The sequence below is a fragment of the Cherax quadricarinatus genome, chromosome 78 (genome assembly GCF_038502225.1).
Source record: "Cherax quadricarinatus isolate ZL_2023a chromosome 78, ASM3850222v1, whole genome shotgun sequence".
In the NCBI taxonomy this organism is placed as follows: Eukaryota; Metazoa; Arthropoda; class Malacostraca; order Decapoda; family Parastacidae; genus Cherax; species Cherax quadricarinatus.
Window position 1 is genome coordinate 18,522,420 of NC_091369.1, and position 17,479 is coordinate 18,539,898.

General features: G+C 38.4%; 1 protein-coding gene across 3 annotated transcripts in view; it reads left to right on the forward strand.

Moving 5' to 3' along the window:
• LOC138855025 (zinc finger protein 271-like) overlaps nt 1–13,263 on the forward strand; it is a 30,109-nt gene extending 16,846 nt beyond the window's left edge. The window contains exons 2-3 of one of the 3 annotated variants that reach the window (XM_070101747.1): nt 8,557–8,616; nt 9,293–13,263. In XM_070101747.1, coding sequence (XP_069957848.1) covers nt 9,322–10,464 — 1,143 coding nt within the window. In that variant the 5' untranslated portion in view covers nt 8,557–8,616; nt 9,293–9,321 and the 3' untranslated portion in view covers nt 10,465–13,263. Of the gene's footprint in view, nt 1–8,556; nt 8,617–8,736; nt 9,047–9,292 lie in introns of those variants that run through there. The other 2 variants (XM_070101748.1, XM_070101746.1) reach the window with 2 other exon arrangements.
• Nucleotides 13,264–17,479: the final 4,216 nt, after the last annotated feature.

Consider the following 17,479-nt stretch of genomic DNA (forward strand, 5'->3'; position numbering starts at 1 on the left):
ATTTGCTTTGATTTTCGTATTAGTTTTGTGAGTATTGATGTGTATCGTTTAGCCAGTTCTTTAATCAGGCCTAATCTGAACTGTTTTTCAAGTTGGTGTTTTTTATCAATAGATTTGAGGATACTATTTGTTAGCCATTGGCTGTTTAGTCTCTTTTCTATGATTTGCTTCGTTTTGATCGGACAGTGCATGTTATAGAGGTTTAGGGTTTTATGTAAAAAAGTTTTGACATCTTTGTCAATATTATTGCTGTCAGCTAGCTCTCTCTGCCAGTCAATGTCACCTAGTGCTAATATTAAATTATTTACCTATGTCTCGTAATGCTGGCAAAATGAGATCTTTCTTGATACTTGAGGCAGTTTACATAAGTTGGTTATGAGAAAGGTGGGGTAGTGGTCTGTAGTGTTGTCTGTGATTATACCTGCTTGTAGTGGGGATATCATGTTGGTCCAGATATGGTTAAGTAATGAGGCACCTGTCTCAGAAATTCTTGTTGGCTTAGTTATAGAGGGTAGCAACAAGTAATTGTTCATAGTATTTGTGAAATCAGCTACTGGAGGATCAGGTACTTGAATGAGGTTTATGTTGAAGTCTTCTCTAAGTATCAGGTTGTGTTTATTCAACTCTGATTCAGTTATCATGTTCCTAAGGTTATTACTAAAAGTGTAAGTACACCTAACATCCGACTTACGACCGTGTTTTTTATGCCAAATTTCTGGGAAATAAACAACTACTTGTGTTGTACACAGTGTTTATCCTAAACCTTACAGTATAAAATACAGCACTAACAGCATAAAAAGTAAAGTAAAACATGAAATACCAAAATAAAACAATAAAATAAAGTCATTACAAAAATGTTTTGTTGATATCCAGTAGTAAAGTTCAACTTACGACCATTTCGACTTACGACCGGTTTCTCGGAACCGAACTTGGTCGTAAGTCGGATGGTAGGTGTATTTGTGTGGTAGTCTGTAAATTGCTCCAGCTATTATAGGTTTCTTAAGGTTTTTTTGGTGTGAATTTAGCTACAGTGGTACCTCGGTATATGAACAGCTCCCAACTCGAACAGTTATGTAAGTGTATTTTTTAAGTGCTTTTGTAAGTGTATTTGGGGGTCTGAAACGGAATAAATTCGTAATCTTAAATTTCATTTCCACATCCAGCATATATCCAAGAAAATTTCCAAATCAGTGGGCATCCTTACCAAGATACGATACTATGTACCCCTATACCACTCTTTAAAATATCCCTACCTCACCTATGGTATTTGTGCCTGGGGATCAACCACAGCCAACACCTTAAACCTTTAATAACTCAACATAAAGTTGCTGTACAGATGATTACCAGCTCCTGTGCTAGACAGCACACCCCACTACTTTTCAGTAGCCTGAACTTGCTAAATATTCAAGACTTGCACTCGTATTATTGTGCCTACAACAAAATGCACAGTCACAACACAAGGCATAAGGCACTCTTCGACATCTCTCACGTCAATCTCGCACTCTACAAAAATGCAATGCACATAAAAGGCCTGAAGCTCTGGAATTCACTACCTGAACTGGTAAAGGATCCCCTGACTACTTAAAAATTTAGGACTTTGCTTAAAAAATGATCTAATCTCTCAATACTAACCAAACCGACTAAAACAACTTCAAATCAACTATTATATTATATGACCTCTAGTCTGTTAAACATCTGCCAATCCATGAAATATTACTGCTTGAACCATTAATTGTAATATTGTTTTTATTATATGCAGCGTCAAGATTATTATTCTTATAAACCTACACCTTGACTACCTCGCATTAGTATTAAGATTAAATAATCTTGTCTAGATTTAACGTTTTCACTGTTGAGATCTCTGCTCACAATCTTGCTCTCAGTGTTGAAGAATTTAAAAAGAAGAAAAAAAATTCTCATGAAGTGATAATCTTTTCCCGATGGTAATGACACCAAAAGTACGAAATTTGATGGAAAGCTTATGGAATTACACTTTTGCGAAGTTAGCGGTCTTAGCAACATTTATGCATCGGCAATTTCGCCCACTTTGAGCCCTATTTTCAGCCAATTCTATTGTTCCAGGCGACCAAACTCATAGCTGTTTTGCTGGAACCTCATTTGTTCTATCGATTGAGTACAAGAAACCACCCATTTACCAATATCAACTACCCAATAAAGTGATTAGAAATTGGAAATTTGGCCAATTTCATACACAATTCAAGTACATAAGGCCAATTTCAAAATAGGGTCCAGAATTGACAATACAAACATTCCTAGTGCTAAGATAACATTTTCTCTGTTCAGTAGTCATGTCTCCAGGCCCCTCTTTCCATTTTGAGTTTTTATTTACACAAAAAATAGAAGACTTACTGCTATGCAGACTACTGCATTATTGTAAAAATGGTATATATAATGTCAGTGCATTTTATTTATTTATTTATTTATTTATTAACAATTTGAGCATACATACAGAGGTACAAAAAAATACAGATAAGAGCAGCATGCCAAAGCCACTTATACTATGCATAGCATTACGGGCTGGCTTAAAATTAACTAAGCAATGATGAAATCAGTGATAATACATTATTGTAAACAGATAACTATAAAGCACAAATGAGTATTACAAAGACAGGTCATATGGTTGCATGCATTGTTGTACATTCAGTCGTATGGAGTATTCTGTTAGGTAGTGTATTTAAAAAATAATAAAGTTAGATTGGGTTTTAGGTTTAACATTTATGTGATATAATTGTGAGAAACATTTAAGATATACAATTTATAAGGTTCAGTTATTCAGTATTTATTTGGTTTTGGGTGAGTAAGTGATCTTTGAGAAGAGACTTGAATTTATAAACAGGTAGTGTTTCTTTTATATTTACAGGTAATGAATTCCAGATTTTAGGGCCTTTTATGTGCATTGAGTTTTTGCATAGTGTGAGATGGACACGAGGAACATCAAAGAGTGATCTGTGCCTTGTGTTATGGTCATGTGTTCTGTTGAGGTTGGCAAGGAGATGTTTGAGGGGAGGGTTAATATCAGAGTTAAGTGTTCTATGTATGTAATAGGTGCAGTAATAAGTATGGATGTTTTGTATGGTGAGTAGGTTTAGTGTATTGAATATTGGTGGAGTGTGCTGCCTGTAGTGAGAATTTGTTATCATTCTAACTGCAGCCTTTTGTTGGGTAATTAGTGGTCTGAGATGGTTAATTGTTGTTGAGCCCCATGCACAAATTCCATAGGTGAGATAGGGGTAAATAAGAGAGTGATATAGGGCCAGGAGGGCTGACTGTGGAACATAGTACCGTATCTTCGATAGTATGCCTACAGTCTTGGAAATTTTCTTAGAAATTTGTTGTATATGTGTATGAAATTTGAGTCTATTATCAAGGTGGATTCCTAAGAATTTTCCCTCTGTTAGCTTTGTGATAGGTGATCCGTTTATCATTATGTTAAGAGGGACATCTGTAGCTCTGTTACCAAACTGAATGAAGTAGGTTTTGTCAATGTTTAGTGTAAGTTTGTTAGTCCTCATCCAGGTAGATATTTTCTGTAATTCGGTATTTACAGTATTGGCTAGCGTGACTGGGCTCGGGTGAGAGAAGACGTATGTAGTGTCATCTGCAAATAGTGTGGGTTTGAGTAATTGCGAAGCATTTGGAAGGTCATTTATGTATAGGAGAAAGAGAAGAGGGCCAAGGACACTTCCCTGTGGGACACCAACTGTAATTGGTTGCGCAGAAGAGTTTGCCCCATTTGCGTACACATATTGGCTTCTGTTGCTGAGGTATGACTTGAGGTAGTTGAGGGAGTGCCCTCTTATACCATAGTGTGACAATTTTACGTGGAGCAAGTCATGGTCAACTGTATCAAAAGCTTTACGTAAGTCAATGAAGATCCCCAGTGGGACTTCTTTTTTCTCTATTGCAGTGTATATATGTTCTAGCATGTGTATAATAGCATCATTAGTATTTTTATTAGGCCTGAATCCAAATTGGCAGGGGTTGAGTATGTTTTGGGAGATAAGGTAGGAGTAGATTCGTTTATGAATTAATTTTTCGAAGATTTTTGAGAGAGGGTGTAAGTTGGATATTGGCCTATAGTTATTCAACTCTGTTTGGTCTCCTCCTTTGTGGATCGGGGTGACCCTTGCTATTTTGAGTACTGTAGGGAAGGTGGAGGATTCTATGGATTTGTTAAAGAGTGTTGCAATGATTGGTGATAGCACTTGTGACAGTTTTTTGTATATAAAGGGTGGTAAGGTATTTAAATCTCCTGCCTTGTTTTTTAGTGCGTTGATAATAAGGGAGACTTCGTATGGGTTAGTCGGAGCTAGGAACAGTGTGTTCGGGTAGTTGCCGGTGAGGTAGTCATTTGGTGGGGTATCTGAGCTTGGGATTTTATTGGCAAGGTTTTGTCCTATAGTGGAGAAGAAATCATTGAGTCTGTTTGCTGTTTCTGTTGGTGGGAGTTGGGGTTCATCTGATTTTGCTAATTTTATTTCGCTATTTCGTGATATCTTTTTTGTTCCCAGAATTTCTGATAGGGTTTTCCAGGTCTTTTTTATATCACCTCGTAAGTTGGATAATCTGTTCTCATAATACAATTTTTTTGCCCTTCTTATCAGGCTGGTTAGGATTGACGAGTAACGTTTTGTTTGGTCTCTGGTTATGTGACCCATTCTGTACTGTTTTTCATATTGGTGTTTTGTATTTATGGATTTGAGAATGCTGGGTGTTAGCCAGGGACTGTTCAGTCTCTTAGCTGTCATCTGTTTAGTTTTTTTAGGGCAGTGCTTGTTATAGAGGTATTGGGTCTTTTTTAGAAAATTATTAATACATTCGTCAATATCTGTATAGATTTCTAGCTCAGTGTGCCAATCAATGTTTGCTACTGCTGTTGTGAAGTTATTAATGGCTGCCTCATTGTGAAGTCTGAAGGTGACTTTAGTAGTGTCTTGGGGTAGTTTACCAAGAGTTGTTATGAGGAAAGTAGGGTAGTGGTCTGTGGTATTATCTGTAATTATGCCTGATTTTAAAGGGGATATGGTGTTGGTCCAGATGTGGTCAAGTAGGGAAACACTAGTCTCTGTAACTCTTGTAGGTTTTGTTACTGTTGGTAGTAACATACAGTTACTCATTGTGTTTGTGAATTCAGTAACGTGTGGGTCCTGGTCTTGCAGGAGATTTATATTGAAGTCACCTGAGAGTAGTAAGTGATCTTTGTTCATGCGTGCATCAGTTATCATACTTCCTAGGTTTTGACTAAATTGGCTAATGTTTGACTGTGGAACTCTGTAGATGTTTATCAATGTGAGAGGTTTTTGTAGGTATTTGGATTTGAATTTAGCTATTATATATTCCCCATGTTCATCCCTTGTGCAAGTATTAGTGATACATTCTAGTTGGTCTGAGTAGTATATGGCTGTGCCACCCCCTTGTTGGTCTGGCCTACAGTTGTGTATGGCTGTGTAACCAGGAATGGCATAGACATCTGTACTATCAGGCTTTAGCCAGGTTTCAGTTAGTGTAATGATGGACATATTGGCATGTAAGGAATTTAGTAATGCTATGAGGTCATCGTAATGCTTGCTTAAAGATCTGATATTGTAGTTAAAGATAGTTATGTTGTTGTTGGCACTGAGAAGTGCCTTTGATTGTTCTGCAGTGTAGTAATTACAGTAACTGTTTGATTCATTTAAGTCATTAAATAAGAGGTTGGTATCAGGATCAATGCTTGTAATCATAAGATTTGTAGTGAATCTATAGTTAGAATTAAGTATAAAACAAAGTAAATAGTCTTAAGCTAAAAAATAGCACCTGAATTATTTAACAAATGTAAAATAATGAGCTAAGGTAGTTTTTTTTTTTTTTTTTTTTTTTTTTTTTTTTTTTTAAGCTAAAATAAAGGAGACAATATAAAAGGGACTAATACAAATAAAGTGATGATCAAATAATGGAGCTTGGGAATATGATAGTAGGTAGTACTATAAAGGTAATTTTTTAAAGTTAGAATTATAGTATAAAATTATAATATAAAAGGGACTAATATAGGTTGTGGTGAACAATAAAGTGGTAATCAAATAAATGAGCTTTGGAATATAATGGCAAAATTGTGAACTTATTCTACTTTAGCACCTGAGAATAGCACCTTGATTATTTTAACAATTGTGAATATATAAACTAGGGTAGTTATATAAAGCTAAAATAAAGGAGAAAATATATAAGGGACTAAAATTAAGTAATGGTAAACAAAGTTAAATGGACAGATGGTAGGAATTATAATATAAACTTATAATATAAAAATACAATTTGAAATGGTACTTGCAATTGCACTAGAGTCTGGTATAGGTTGTTGACAAGATCAAGATTATAACTAGATTTAAATTGACAAAATAAAATTCACAATTAAAGTACCAAAAGAATAATAGTAAAAAAATAACAATGGTAATGTCTTGGTTATAATATGATAGTAAGATGGTAGACAGGTACCCAGGTACACAGGTACACAGGTACAAAGGATAATATAAAGGTTGGGGTTGAATATACAAACTTGAAAATTTGGCAACAAAATGTTATGGGAAGTATAAGATAATGTTTAATGTACAAAAGTAAAATTGACTGGTAGTAAATATGGTGTTTAATAAAATTTTAGTAAGTAATAATGATTACAAAAAAGTGAAAAAGTAATGTTTATTTCATTCAATATTGCACTGGTAGTTATACTTGGTTATATGGCAGTACAAGGTAATTAAGAGTAATCTAAGATAGTAAATGTGGTATTAAAACAGGTAAAGGTAATTAGACAAGTAATGGTTATTAAATGTCAAAAATGTTAAGAGTAAATTGAAATTTTAGTAAAAATGATAATTATTAATTTTAGTAAGTAATATCAATTGATAGTATTTAAAAAAATATGAGGTAGTAATATGGACAGAGAAAGTATCAATTCAGCTAATGTTTAAGCGAACAATAGTAAATAACAAAATCACATAAGGTGACTTATGCTTACTAGTAAAATCACAAAATGAGGTAGTTGATTATTTAATTACTAAGAGATTGCACAATGAAATTTGAACAATAATGGAGCAAAACATACACTACACTACGTAGGCTTTTAAGTTGGACATTGTTTAGTTATTCTCTGTAAGATTAGTATCCCTGAGAAATCGTGATAGATCATTCTCGTTCGTGATTGTGTACAGTTGACCTACATTTGTTTTCCTAACAAGAATTTTCCCATCCCGTGTGAAGCATTGGTGTATTGTGTCGTTATTCTCCCGCTTAAGTTTTCTGACTCTATACAGGAGGTTCTGACGTTTTTTGGTAAGACACTCGTTTATGTATACCTCTTTCTTTACTTTAATAGATGCAATAATTAAGTCTTTTTTCCTGTCATGTGAGTGGAATCTAAGCATAACACTTTTTCTACCATGGGATCCTAGTAACCTGGCTTCTTTTATTTCAGACTCTGGTACAATAACACTTGTTTGGTCCTTTATGATCTGCAGAGTAATTTCTTTACTGTTTGTTTGGTTCATATCACTGGGAAAAAGTGGACTGTTAACTATTACTGCGTCCGATAGTTTATCTTGTTCAGTTTTATCTTCTTGGAGAGCAAAGTAGTCACTGAACTGGTTATCTAAGTTGTTCTTCCATTCTTTTACTGCTTCTTCAACCTTTGTATTAAGAGATATTATTTGTTGGGTATGGCTATCTATGACTGTTTGGATGGTCTTGTCACAGTTAGTCATTCCTGGTGTTGATAACTTTTGTTCAAGACTGAGGATTTTGTTCTCGAGTTGTGTCATCCTGGTGTCTTGTTTTGTTAGCGTCTCTCGAAGATTCATATTTTCAATAGCTAAGTTGGAGATGCATGTCTTTAGGGTATCTGGATCGTTGGTCATACCTGAGAGACTACTTGGTAGGTTGAATCCGGGGAAGAGAGGGGAGGATGGGCTGGTGGCAGCCATGTTTGTTGTTATTGTTGTGGTGTGGCCTTGAGTGGTGGTGAGTGGGGTGGTTGCTGAGCCGGCGTCCTCCTGGCTACACTTGTTGAATAGTTGATTTTTCGGTGTTTTCTTGCTGGCCTTGGTGCTGTTTCCTCTTAGATTGCGCCTCATAATACTACAGGAATTGTTGTAGTTAAGAAGAAGTTGTAGTATACAAAGCTTAGGGTTACGTTGTTCGGCTGGCAGCGGGGTGTTGCTTTCGGTTTGTGTGCAGTCTTCCTTTGATCTCTATTATTTTCGATTTGTAGGTTTCACTGTTGGTAATCTTTGGTCATTCTGGGTGCTACGTTGGGTAGTGCAGTTTTGCTTGTAACTAGGTCATCATAGGAGCATTGGTAGCTCTGGTAGTTGGAGAAAAGTACGGAGCTTGGAAGTCGCTGCTGCCGCTGCCGCGAAAGGGTTAAGTAGCTATTATGTACTAGGATTAGTCTGCCCAGAATGCCCTGGAATGATAGTGGCTTTCTTTGTACTTAGCAAACCAAAATTATAATTACACATTGTAACCTTTACAAAGAAATAAATCTTTTACTTTTTTTTTTACTTTTAGGGATAGTGGAGATAGAGTGCGAAGGTGGTTTTAAGTGGTAGGCACTTGAGCATCCAGCAGGTATGTGTGAACATATTAGATAAGGTTGAGTGATTTAAAGGATATGATATGCTATTACTGTGAGCAAGGTAACATGTTTGATTCAATTCAGGGAAACCAGTTAGCTAGACTTGAGTCTTGGAGGTGGGAAGCATAGTGTTTGTACTCCTATGGGTAGGGATGTTACAGTTGGAGTATCACATGAATTGTGATATCTGTGTCTTCTGGAAATTGCTGTTAAATGAATGATGGGGAATGTTTCCTGCTTTGGGTCACTTCCTTGGTAGGAGATGGCTGCTTTTGTAGGGAAAAAAAAAGTAGTTTATTAACAATTGGAGTGACAAGTCTAAACTAAATTACCAATTTCCTGCACAGCAGTCCCCCCCCCCATACACGCATGCATGTGCTCACGCACCAGGAGCTGCAAATTGACCACTGCAACCACAGATAGGTGAGTACATCACACACTCATATGGTGTTTTGATATCCTCTGAATTATCAGGGTTAAAATTTTGGAATGGCTTAACACATCAGGAATCAGAGGTTCAGATAATATCTATGCAAGTGAGACAACCACTGGCAATGTCATACTACTTCAGTGGTAAACTAACTTCCAAATGTACATTAATATAGCTCTACTCTAATATTTATACATATAATATTAATGTTATATAACAGAGCCTCACTTATCTTCTAGATACCTGCCACCTACCTACATACCTAGCAATGTCTACCGAGATCCCTGCCATTGTTGCCCAATCTTTGACCACCAACACTACTCTTCACTTAAAAGAATCAACTGTAATACAAACAAAGGTTGATACGAAAGAGGAACTACATCGATGTTCAGTGTGTCAGAAGGACTTTACACAAAAAGGAGATCTAGCAATACACAAGAAAATTCATAAAAGAGAGAAAAAACATAAGTGTTCAGTGTGTCCCAAAGCTTTTTCCTCACGCCGAGACTTATTGCGACACGAAAGAATTCACACTGGAGAGAAACCATATCAGTGCTCTCAGTGCTTAAAAGACTTTTCACAAAAAGGAAATCTAGTAACACACATGAAAATTCATACAGAGAATAAGTCATATCAGTGTTTGGTGTGTCAGAAGGAATTTTCACGAAAACATGATCTAGTAACACACAGGAATATTCATAAAAAGGAGAAAATACATCAGTGTGCAGTGTGTCCAAAAGCCTTTATGTTAAAACGTGATTTATTACGACACGAAAGAATTCACACTGGAGAGAAACCATATCAGTGCTCTCAGTGCTTAAAAGACTTTTCACAGAAAAGCAATCTACTAGTACACATGAGAACTCACACAGGAAACAAACCATATCGGTGTTCAGTGTGTCCAAAAGCCTTTTACACAAACCGTCAATTAATAGAACACAAAAGAAGTCATACAGGAGAGAAACCATTTCAGTGTTTTGAATGCCTAAAATCATTTTCCCGTAATAGCATTCTAGTTAAACATATGAGAATTCATACAGGGGAAAAGTTATATCAATGTTCAGAGTGTCTTAAAAAATTTCCACATAATAGCAGTCTAGCAAAGCATATGCGTATTCATATAGGAGAGAAACCATACAAGTGTTCAGTCTGTTTTAAGGAGTATCGAAAAAAGGAGCTTCTTATAGTACACCTAAGAACTCATACAGGAGAGAAACCATATCAGTGTACAGAGTGTCTTAAAGAATTTACAAGAAATACTAATCTATTAAAACACATGGAAGTTCACAACACTGTTCCTGAGTGTTTTAGAGACTTTCAGCCAAAATCTACTTTTGCAACGCACATAAAAGCCTTATCAGAATTTACAAGAGATCACAAACAAACAACACACACTGAAACTCATACATAAGAGAAGTAAAACCACTGTTTAATGACTATAATAGTTATATAAGGATGTAATCTAGTTAGACATTTGAGAGTTCAAAAAATGGTTTCTGTATGTAGAATAAGTATTTCTCTTAGTAGGATAGTACCCTGTGTAATTGTTAATATTACTGTGAATATTGTTTAATTTTGCAGTATTTCTTGTCACATGATGTACTCAACTAGAAATGTCTGTTTGGATACATTTTAAGTAATCTGAAGGCTGTCATAAAAGTTTATTATATAAGTAGCTGTTAAGAGAATGCTAATATTTCAAAAAATATGTACTTCAAATACAGTATTATTCTGATCATAATAATAATAATCTTAAAACTAAATGTGTTACATAGTGAATGGGCTAGCTGTTCTTAAGAAAACCACATTCAGTAACAACAAGTTTGATTAATTCTTCTGGCTAAGTTCCCAGGACTTTAATATAAAAAAAAAATTACTGTTAAAGAAATGTACAGTAGGGCCCTTCTTTACAGCGTTTCACCTTATGGTGTTCCGCTAATACGGCACTTTCAAATTATGACCAAAACCCTCTATATGGCTCCCGGTCTTTCTAATACAGTGTGCGCTACCTGGTTTGTTTACATTCTCTGTGAGCACATCTCTCTATTATGTTTGGAAACTTTCCAAAATTTCAAATGTTTTAAAGTTATTGAATATTTTATATGTACTATGATAATTATACTTATGTGTACCTGTACTGTGCTGGCATGCAGGTGCACATTAAAATCACAAAGAGTGCCCCCTCTAGTCTTAACGGCTTAGTAATAATACTACAGCCTCTCCTCACTTAATGACGGAGTTCTGTTCCTAAGACCACATCGGTAAATGAATTCATCGCTAAGTGAGGAGCATACTATAACGGTAGTGGGTTTGTGTCAGCTATCTCTGATATTGTTTTAATATCACCTTTGCACCATTTATAATATTTCTGTTATATTTTTAACCCTTTCAGGGTTGGTGCCGTACTAGTAAGGCTTGCACGCCAGGGTTGGTGCCGTACTAGTATGCGTATATTCTAGCGGCTTCAAATTAAGCAGGAAACAGCTGGTAGGCCTAGATGTGAGAGAATGGGTGTGCATGGTCAGTGTGCGCGGTAGAAAAAATTCTGGGAATGCCATTTTAGTAGATCTTGTTCACCATGCCTTGCGGTAAGAAGCTCCTCACTCCTCGGCGAATTGGGACACTTTTGTTCCCCAGTGACAGTTCTAATGCAGATGGAAGTGCGAGTGAAGATGAGTTTCAAGGTTTTGATGAGGTTGTGACCGAAACTAATGACCATAATACTGGTAATAGTTAGAAAAACCCAGACGACCCTCTGGTGCTGGGCCATCTTGTTCACGTTCAGTTGTACCAGAACCAAAGAGGAAACTCCTATTTTCCCATATCCCGGACTCAGATGTGAGCATTGGTGATGATAGTGATAGTGAATATGAACTACAAGCTCTTGAAAACAGTTCCAGTAATGCATTTCGCCCAATATCTCTTACTAGCTGCTTGTGTAAAACATTTGAGAGAATGATTCTTAATCGTCTCATGTACAGAATCAAACAATTTTTGTCTCCCCGGTTACATGGTTTCATGCATGGAAGGAGCGTGCATCATTGCATAGCCACCTTTCTCACCCTGCACACTGACAGTTCCTACACTACCTTCCTTGACCTTAAATCCGCTTTCGATGTAGCCAACCGACATGTAATAATTAGTGAACTTGCCAGAATGGATGTTGGAGGATGGCTTCTCCGCTGGATTAAAGGCTACCTGTCCAACAGAAAATCGTCTGTGTTGTTCCAGGGACATAGAAGTGTAACTAAAGACTTTGAATTAGGAACCCCACAGGGAGGTGTGCTCAGTCCCACACTGTTCAATATTCTAATTAATGCATTACTTAATGCTATGCCTAGTCAGCCCCATAATTATGTGATTAGTTTTGCTGATGATATAATGATTCACACCACCGGATTCTCCAACACCCAAAACATTCTTAATCATGTACTAGCCTCGTGTCAGGACCTGGGGTTGATAATCTCTACTGATAAAACAAAGATACTCAATAGGCGTCCTCCTCGACAGAGAGGCACAGTTCGTCAGATCCAATTGCATGATGGGTCTCTTCTAGAATATGTAAGCAGATACAGGTATCTAGGCTTTGAGGTTCCACTACTTGGACCTGTTGTAACAAGACTTTGTCGCCAATACAAAGAACGACTAAGAGCACTTAGAGTTGTGGCAGGGCTTCACCCCAGGTATGGTGCTAATGTTAAAATTGTGAAAATGATGTATCTTGCTTATATTAGATCATTGGTTGATTATGCTGCGCCACTACTTGCTCTTGTGTCTGACTGGAAGCTTGGAGGGCTGGAAAAACTGCAGAACGAAGCAATGAGGATCATCCTAGGATGCCCTCGTACTGCCAAAATTTTAAATATGCAAAAAGAACTTGATATTCCAAGCATCAGAGATCGTGTTACTGAAAGAAATATCCTAATTGGGGTTAATATGCTCAGGCAAGCTCATTCAAACCCCTGCACAGAAGCCCTCCAAACTTTCCTCAGCACTGGTGAACACTCCTCCAGATGGATCGAAAAGACTGGAACCGACCTCCGCATGAATCAGATACATGATCTATGTCAAGTAAGGCAACAGCGGCACTTCTCCGCTCCATGGAATATTACCCCATTCCAAACTACCATTCCTCCATTTCCCCCCAAACTACTTCTTAAATCACAACCAAAACTTCGCCTTGAAGCCAAACATGAGGCCTTAAGCTGTATTGATAACTTAGTCACACAGCACACACTCTCGCAAATTATTTACGTTGATGGTTCTGTTCACCAATCCACTGGTGCAGCTGGTAGTGCTGCTGTTGTCGTACAGAGTGATGGCTCTCTTAAAGAAATTGGAGCACGCATCAATAATTGGGCCTCTACCCTTCAGACAGAACTGTTTGCCATACTCCTTGCACTGAAATGCATCTATGTATCAAAGATTGACAGTTTAATTGTAACTGATTCTCTGTCATCCATAAATGCTCTCAACTCATTAAGCATAAATTGTGGCATGCTTGTGTCAGAAGCCAGACACAGGTATGGTAGGATTGTGGACAGTGGAGTCAGAGTGCACATGCTGTGGATTCCATCTCACATTGGTCTTCAGATGCATGATAGAACTGATAAATTGGCTAAGCTGTATGCTTTCAAAGAGGGAGTAGATTACAATCTTGGCTTGTCAGGTAGTAGTTTGAGAACAATAATACGAAAAGAACTTCAGCTGAATTTTATGGACTTAAGGCTCAGGGAGATTGACACCAGTGAGTCCATCTATCATCATTCTATCATGCAGGAGGAGCCACATGTCTATGGTGCATCCAACAAAATAAGCAGACTCTTGGATGTCACTACCGCCCGGCTCCGGCTGGGTTACAAGTATCTTTGGCAGGTTAAATCACCACCACCAGATGTAGACCAAACGAAATGTAAACTTTGCCAGATGGATTATTGTCACACCCTGCGTCATTATGTACTGGAGTGCGATAAAATTAATGAATTTAGAAACAACTCACTCAGAAGTGTTCAAGAAATGGCTAAGTATTTTATCCACAGTGGTATATTACAGACCATTCTGGAGAAATACCCTGACTTTGCTAGCTGTAAATAAAGCATTACCACATGTGTGCATGTGTGTGTGTGTGTGTGTGTGTGTGTGTGTGTGTGTGTGTGTGTGTGTGTGTGTGTGTGTGTGTGTGTGAGTATGAGTGTGTGTGTGTATGAGTGTGAGTGTGTGTATGAGTGTGTGTGAGTATGAGTGTGTGTGCGTGTGTGTATGAGTTTGTGTGTGTGTGTGTGTGTGTGTGTTTATGTGTGTGTGTGTATGAATTTGTATGTGTGTGTGTGTGTGTGTGTGTGTGTGTGAGAGAGAGAGAGACTCAGCAATCAACATTTGCACCAATAACTCACTACAGTTGTGACCGGGTGTGGAAGTGTGAATTGCTCATTACTCTAAAATTTGTTCATGATTGCAGCCATGTATAAACGTAAGTAACCATTCTTACAGTATTCATTACCTTTGTAACTTGTGAGTTCATTACCTTTGTAACTTGTGAGTTCATTACCTTGTACCTAGTTCAGCCATCAAAACTTTGGAGCCCGGTCCCTGGACCCATTGTGTACCTCTGTAATCTGTAAATACCTTTGTAACTTGTAATGATTGTGACTAGACCTACCTGGAGTTCATTACCTTTGTAAATTGTGAGTTCATTACCTTTGTAAATTGTGAGTTCATTGCCTCTGTGGCTTGCTCAGCTATCAAAACTTTGAGGCCCAGTCCCTGGACCCATTATGTACCTCTGTAATCTTTTGACTACCGCCCACAGGATGGGTATGGGGTGCATAATAAACATATTAAATTAATTAGTAATGATAGTGAAATGGAATATTCTCCAGTGAAGCATCAGTATGTACGACGGTATATGTGCTCTGGTAGTGTGCCATATGCTATTCCAAGGGTAAGGAGTACATCTTGGATTACATCCCGTGGCTGTACAACAGGAACAGATAGTGAAAATTAAGATATTAGTGTCGCAATTGGGATGGAAAATGTGCATGGTGGTGGTAGTGGTGGTGCCAGCCGTGAGGCACCAGCAGTGGGCCATGCTGCCACCCATGCCGCTGCCTAAGCTGATCTACAACAAAGACCACCATCCCCCAACCACCCACCACACCAGCCTCCATAACCACAACCTCCACAACCACAACCTCTACAACCACAACCACCTGTCAATATCCAGTACCCACCAGCAGACCGCACCTGGGATTGGCAGGAAGTTGCCAATTTTGTTCCAAATCCTCATCAGTTTGATGAAAGCCAAAGTGGAATACAGCCATCTTGTACACTTGGGAACAATGCCAGTGAACTGGAATGTTTTGAGTTTTTCTTTGATGAACCCCTGATGGAAATTATTATCAGGGAAAGCAACGGACACTTCGATTACACCATGCCAAACACAATGCTCTCACCAAACTCAGGCCTACACCAGTGGAATGAGACAACTGTGGCTGAGATGTATCTTTTGTTTGCCACAATAATGCTTATGCCACATGTGTATAAGCACAGTGTGAAATCATACTGGTCGACAGACCGCCTGATTGCAACCCCAGGTTTCAGTGATATAATAGGAGTGAATCAATTTGTGCTACTATTACGTATGCTTCACTTTTCAGACAAAACCTGGCCTGACAGAAATGACAGGTTATATAAGATTAGGACTGTGTTTATGTATCTGAAACAGAAATTCAATATGTACAGTGGACCCTCGCCTAACGATATTAATCCGTTCCTGAGAGCTCAGCGAAATTATCATTAGGCGAATTAATTTTCCCCATAAGAAATAATGGAAATCAAATTAATCCGTGCAAGACACCCCAAAGTATGAAAAAAAATTTTTTTTACCACATGAAATATTAATTTTAATACACACAAACTGAAGAAGAGATGTACAATACATGACACTAACCTTTATTGAAGATCTGGTGATGATTGATGGGATGGGAGGAGGGGAGAGAGTGGATGGTCTTAGTGTTTAGAAGGGGAATCCCCTTCCATTAGGACTTGAGGTAGCAAGTCCTTTTCTGGGGTTACTTCCTTCTTTTAATGCCACTAGGACCAGCTTCAGAGTCACTGGACCTCTGTCACACAACATATCTGTCCATAGAGGCCTGTACCTCTCGTTCCTTTATGACTTTCCTAAAGTGGTTCACAACATTGTCAGTGTAATAGTCACCAGCACAGCTTGCAATAGCTGTGTCAGGGTGATTTTTATCAAAAAAGGTGTGCACTTTAAGCCACATTGCACACATTTCCTTAATCTTTGAAGTAGGCAACTTCTTCAATTTCTCTCTCCCCTCCTCCAAAGCAGTTTCCTCAGGTCTGGCCTCTTGCTGTTGAAGATGATCTAGCAGCTCATCAGTGGTTAGTTCTTCATTGTCCTCCTCCACCAACTCTTCCACATCCTCCCCACTAACCTCACCAATATGGGCACTAGTTCCAGGCATTTTTTCCTGTTCACCTGGGTGTTAGTCAACTGTTGTGGGTCGCATCCTGGGGGACAAGATTAAGGACCCCAATGGAAATAAGCTAGACAGTCCTTGATGACGTACTGACTTTCTTGGGTTATCCTGGGTGGCTAACCCTCTGGGGTTAATCGTTTCTCGGTAATTGTTTCATGTTAAGCCATACCAACAACACACACTCCACATCTTCGAGTAATACAGCTGATGGTGGTGCAGCAACAGCAACAGCTGACTGTAGTGCAGCAACAGCTGACCATGGTGCAGCAGCAGCTGTGGTGCAGCAGCAGCTGGCTGTAGTGCAGCAGCAGCTGGCTGTAGTGCAGCAACAGCTGACCGAGGTGCAGCAGCAGCTGACTGTGGTGCAGCAGCAGCTGTGGTGCAGCAACTGACTGGTCCAGCAACAGCTGACGGTGGTGCAGCAGCAGCTGACTCTGGTACGATAGTATTTCTCACCCTTTTTACCACGGGGTTGGCACTAGAAGCTTTCTTGGGGCCCATGGTCACTTAATTTGCAGGTGAAATCACTAAAAACACTGTGATAATATGAAATGTTCTGATTGTATGCTTGGATGTGACCGCGGAGGCTGGCTTGTAAACACTGCCACCCACGGAACAAGTGAGGCTGGCTCAGGCCGCACGTGGACGCGTCTCGGGCGAATCGCGTTGAGCGAGTTTTTTAGCGCTAGGCGAGGCAAAAATTTTGCGTTAAAATGTATCGCTAGGCAGATATAACGTTATAGGATGCCATTGTAAGGCGAGGGTCCACTGTATTTTTATCCCTTCAGGAAGCTTGTTATTAATGAGTTTTTGATTCTGTTCAAAGGAAGACTCTCATTCAAGCAGTATATACCAAGCAAGAGGAAACGCATTGGTATAAAGTTGTGCTTTGTGATTGTTACAGTGGTCTTGGATATAATTGTG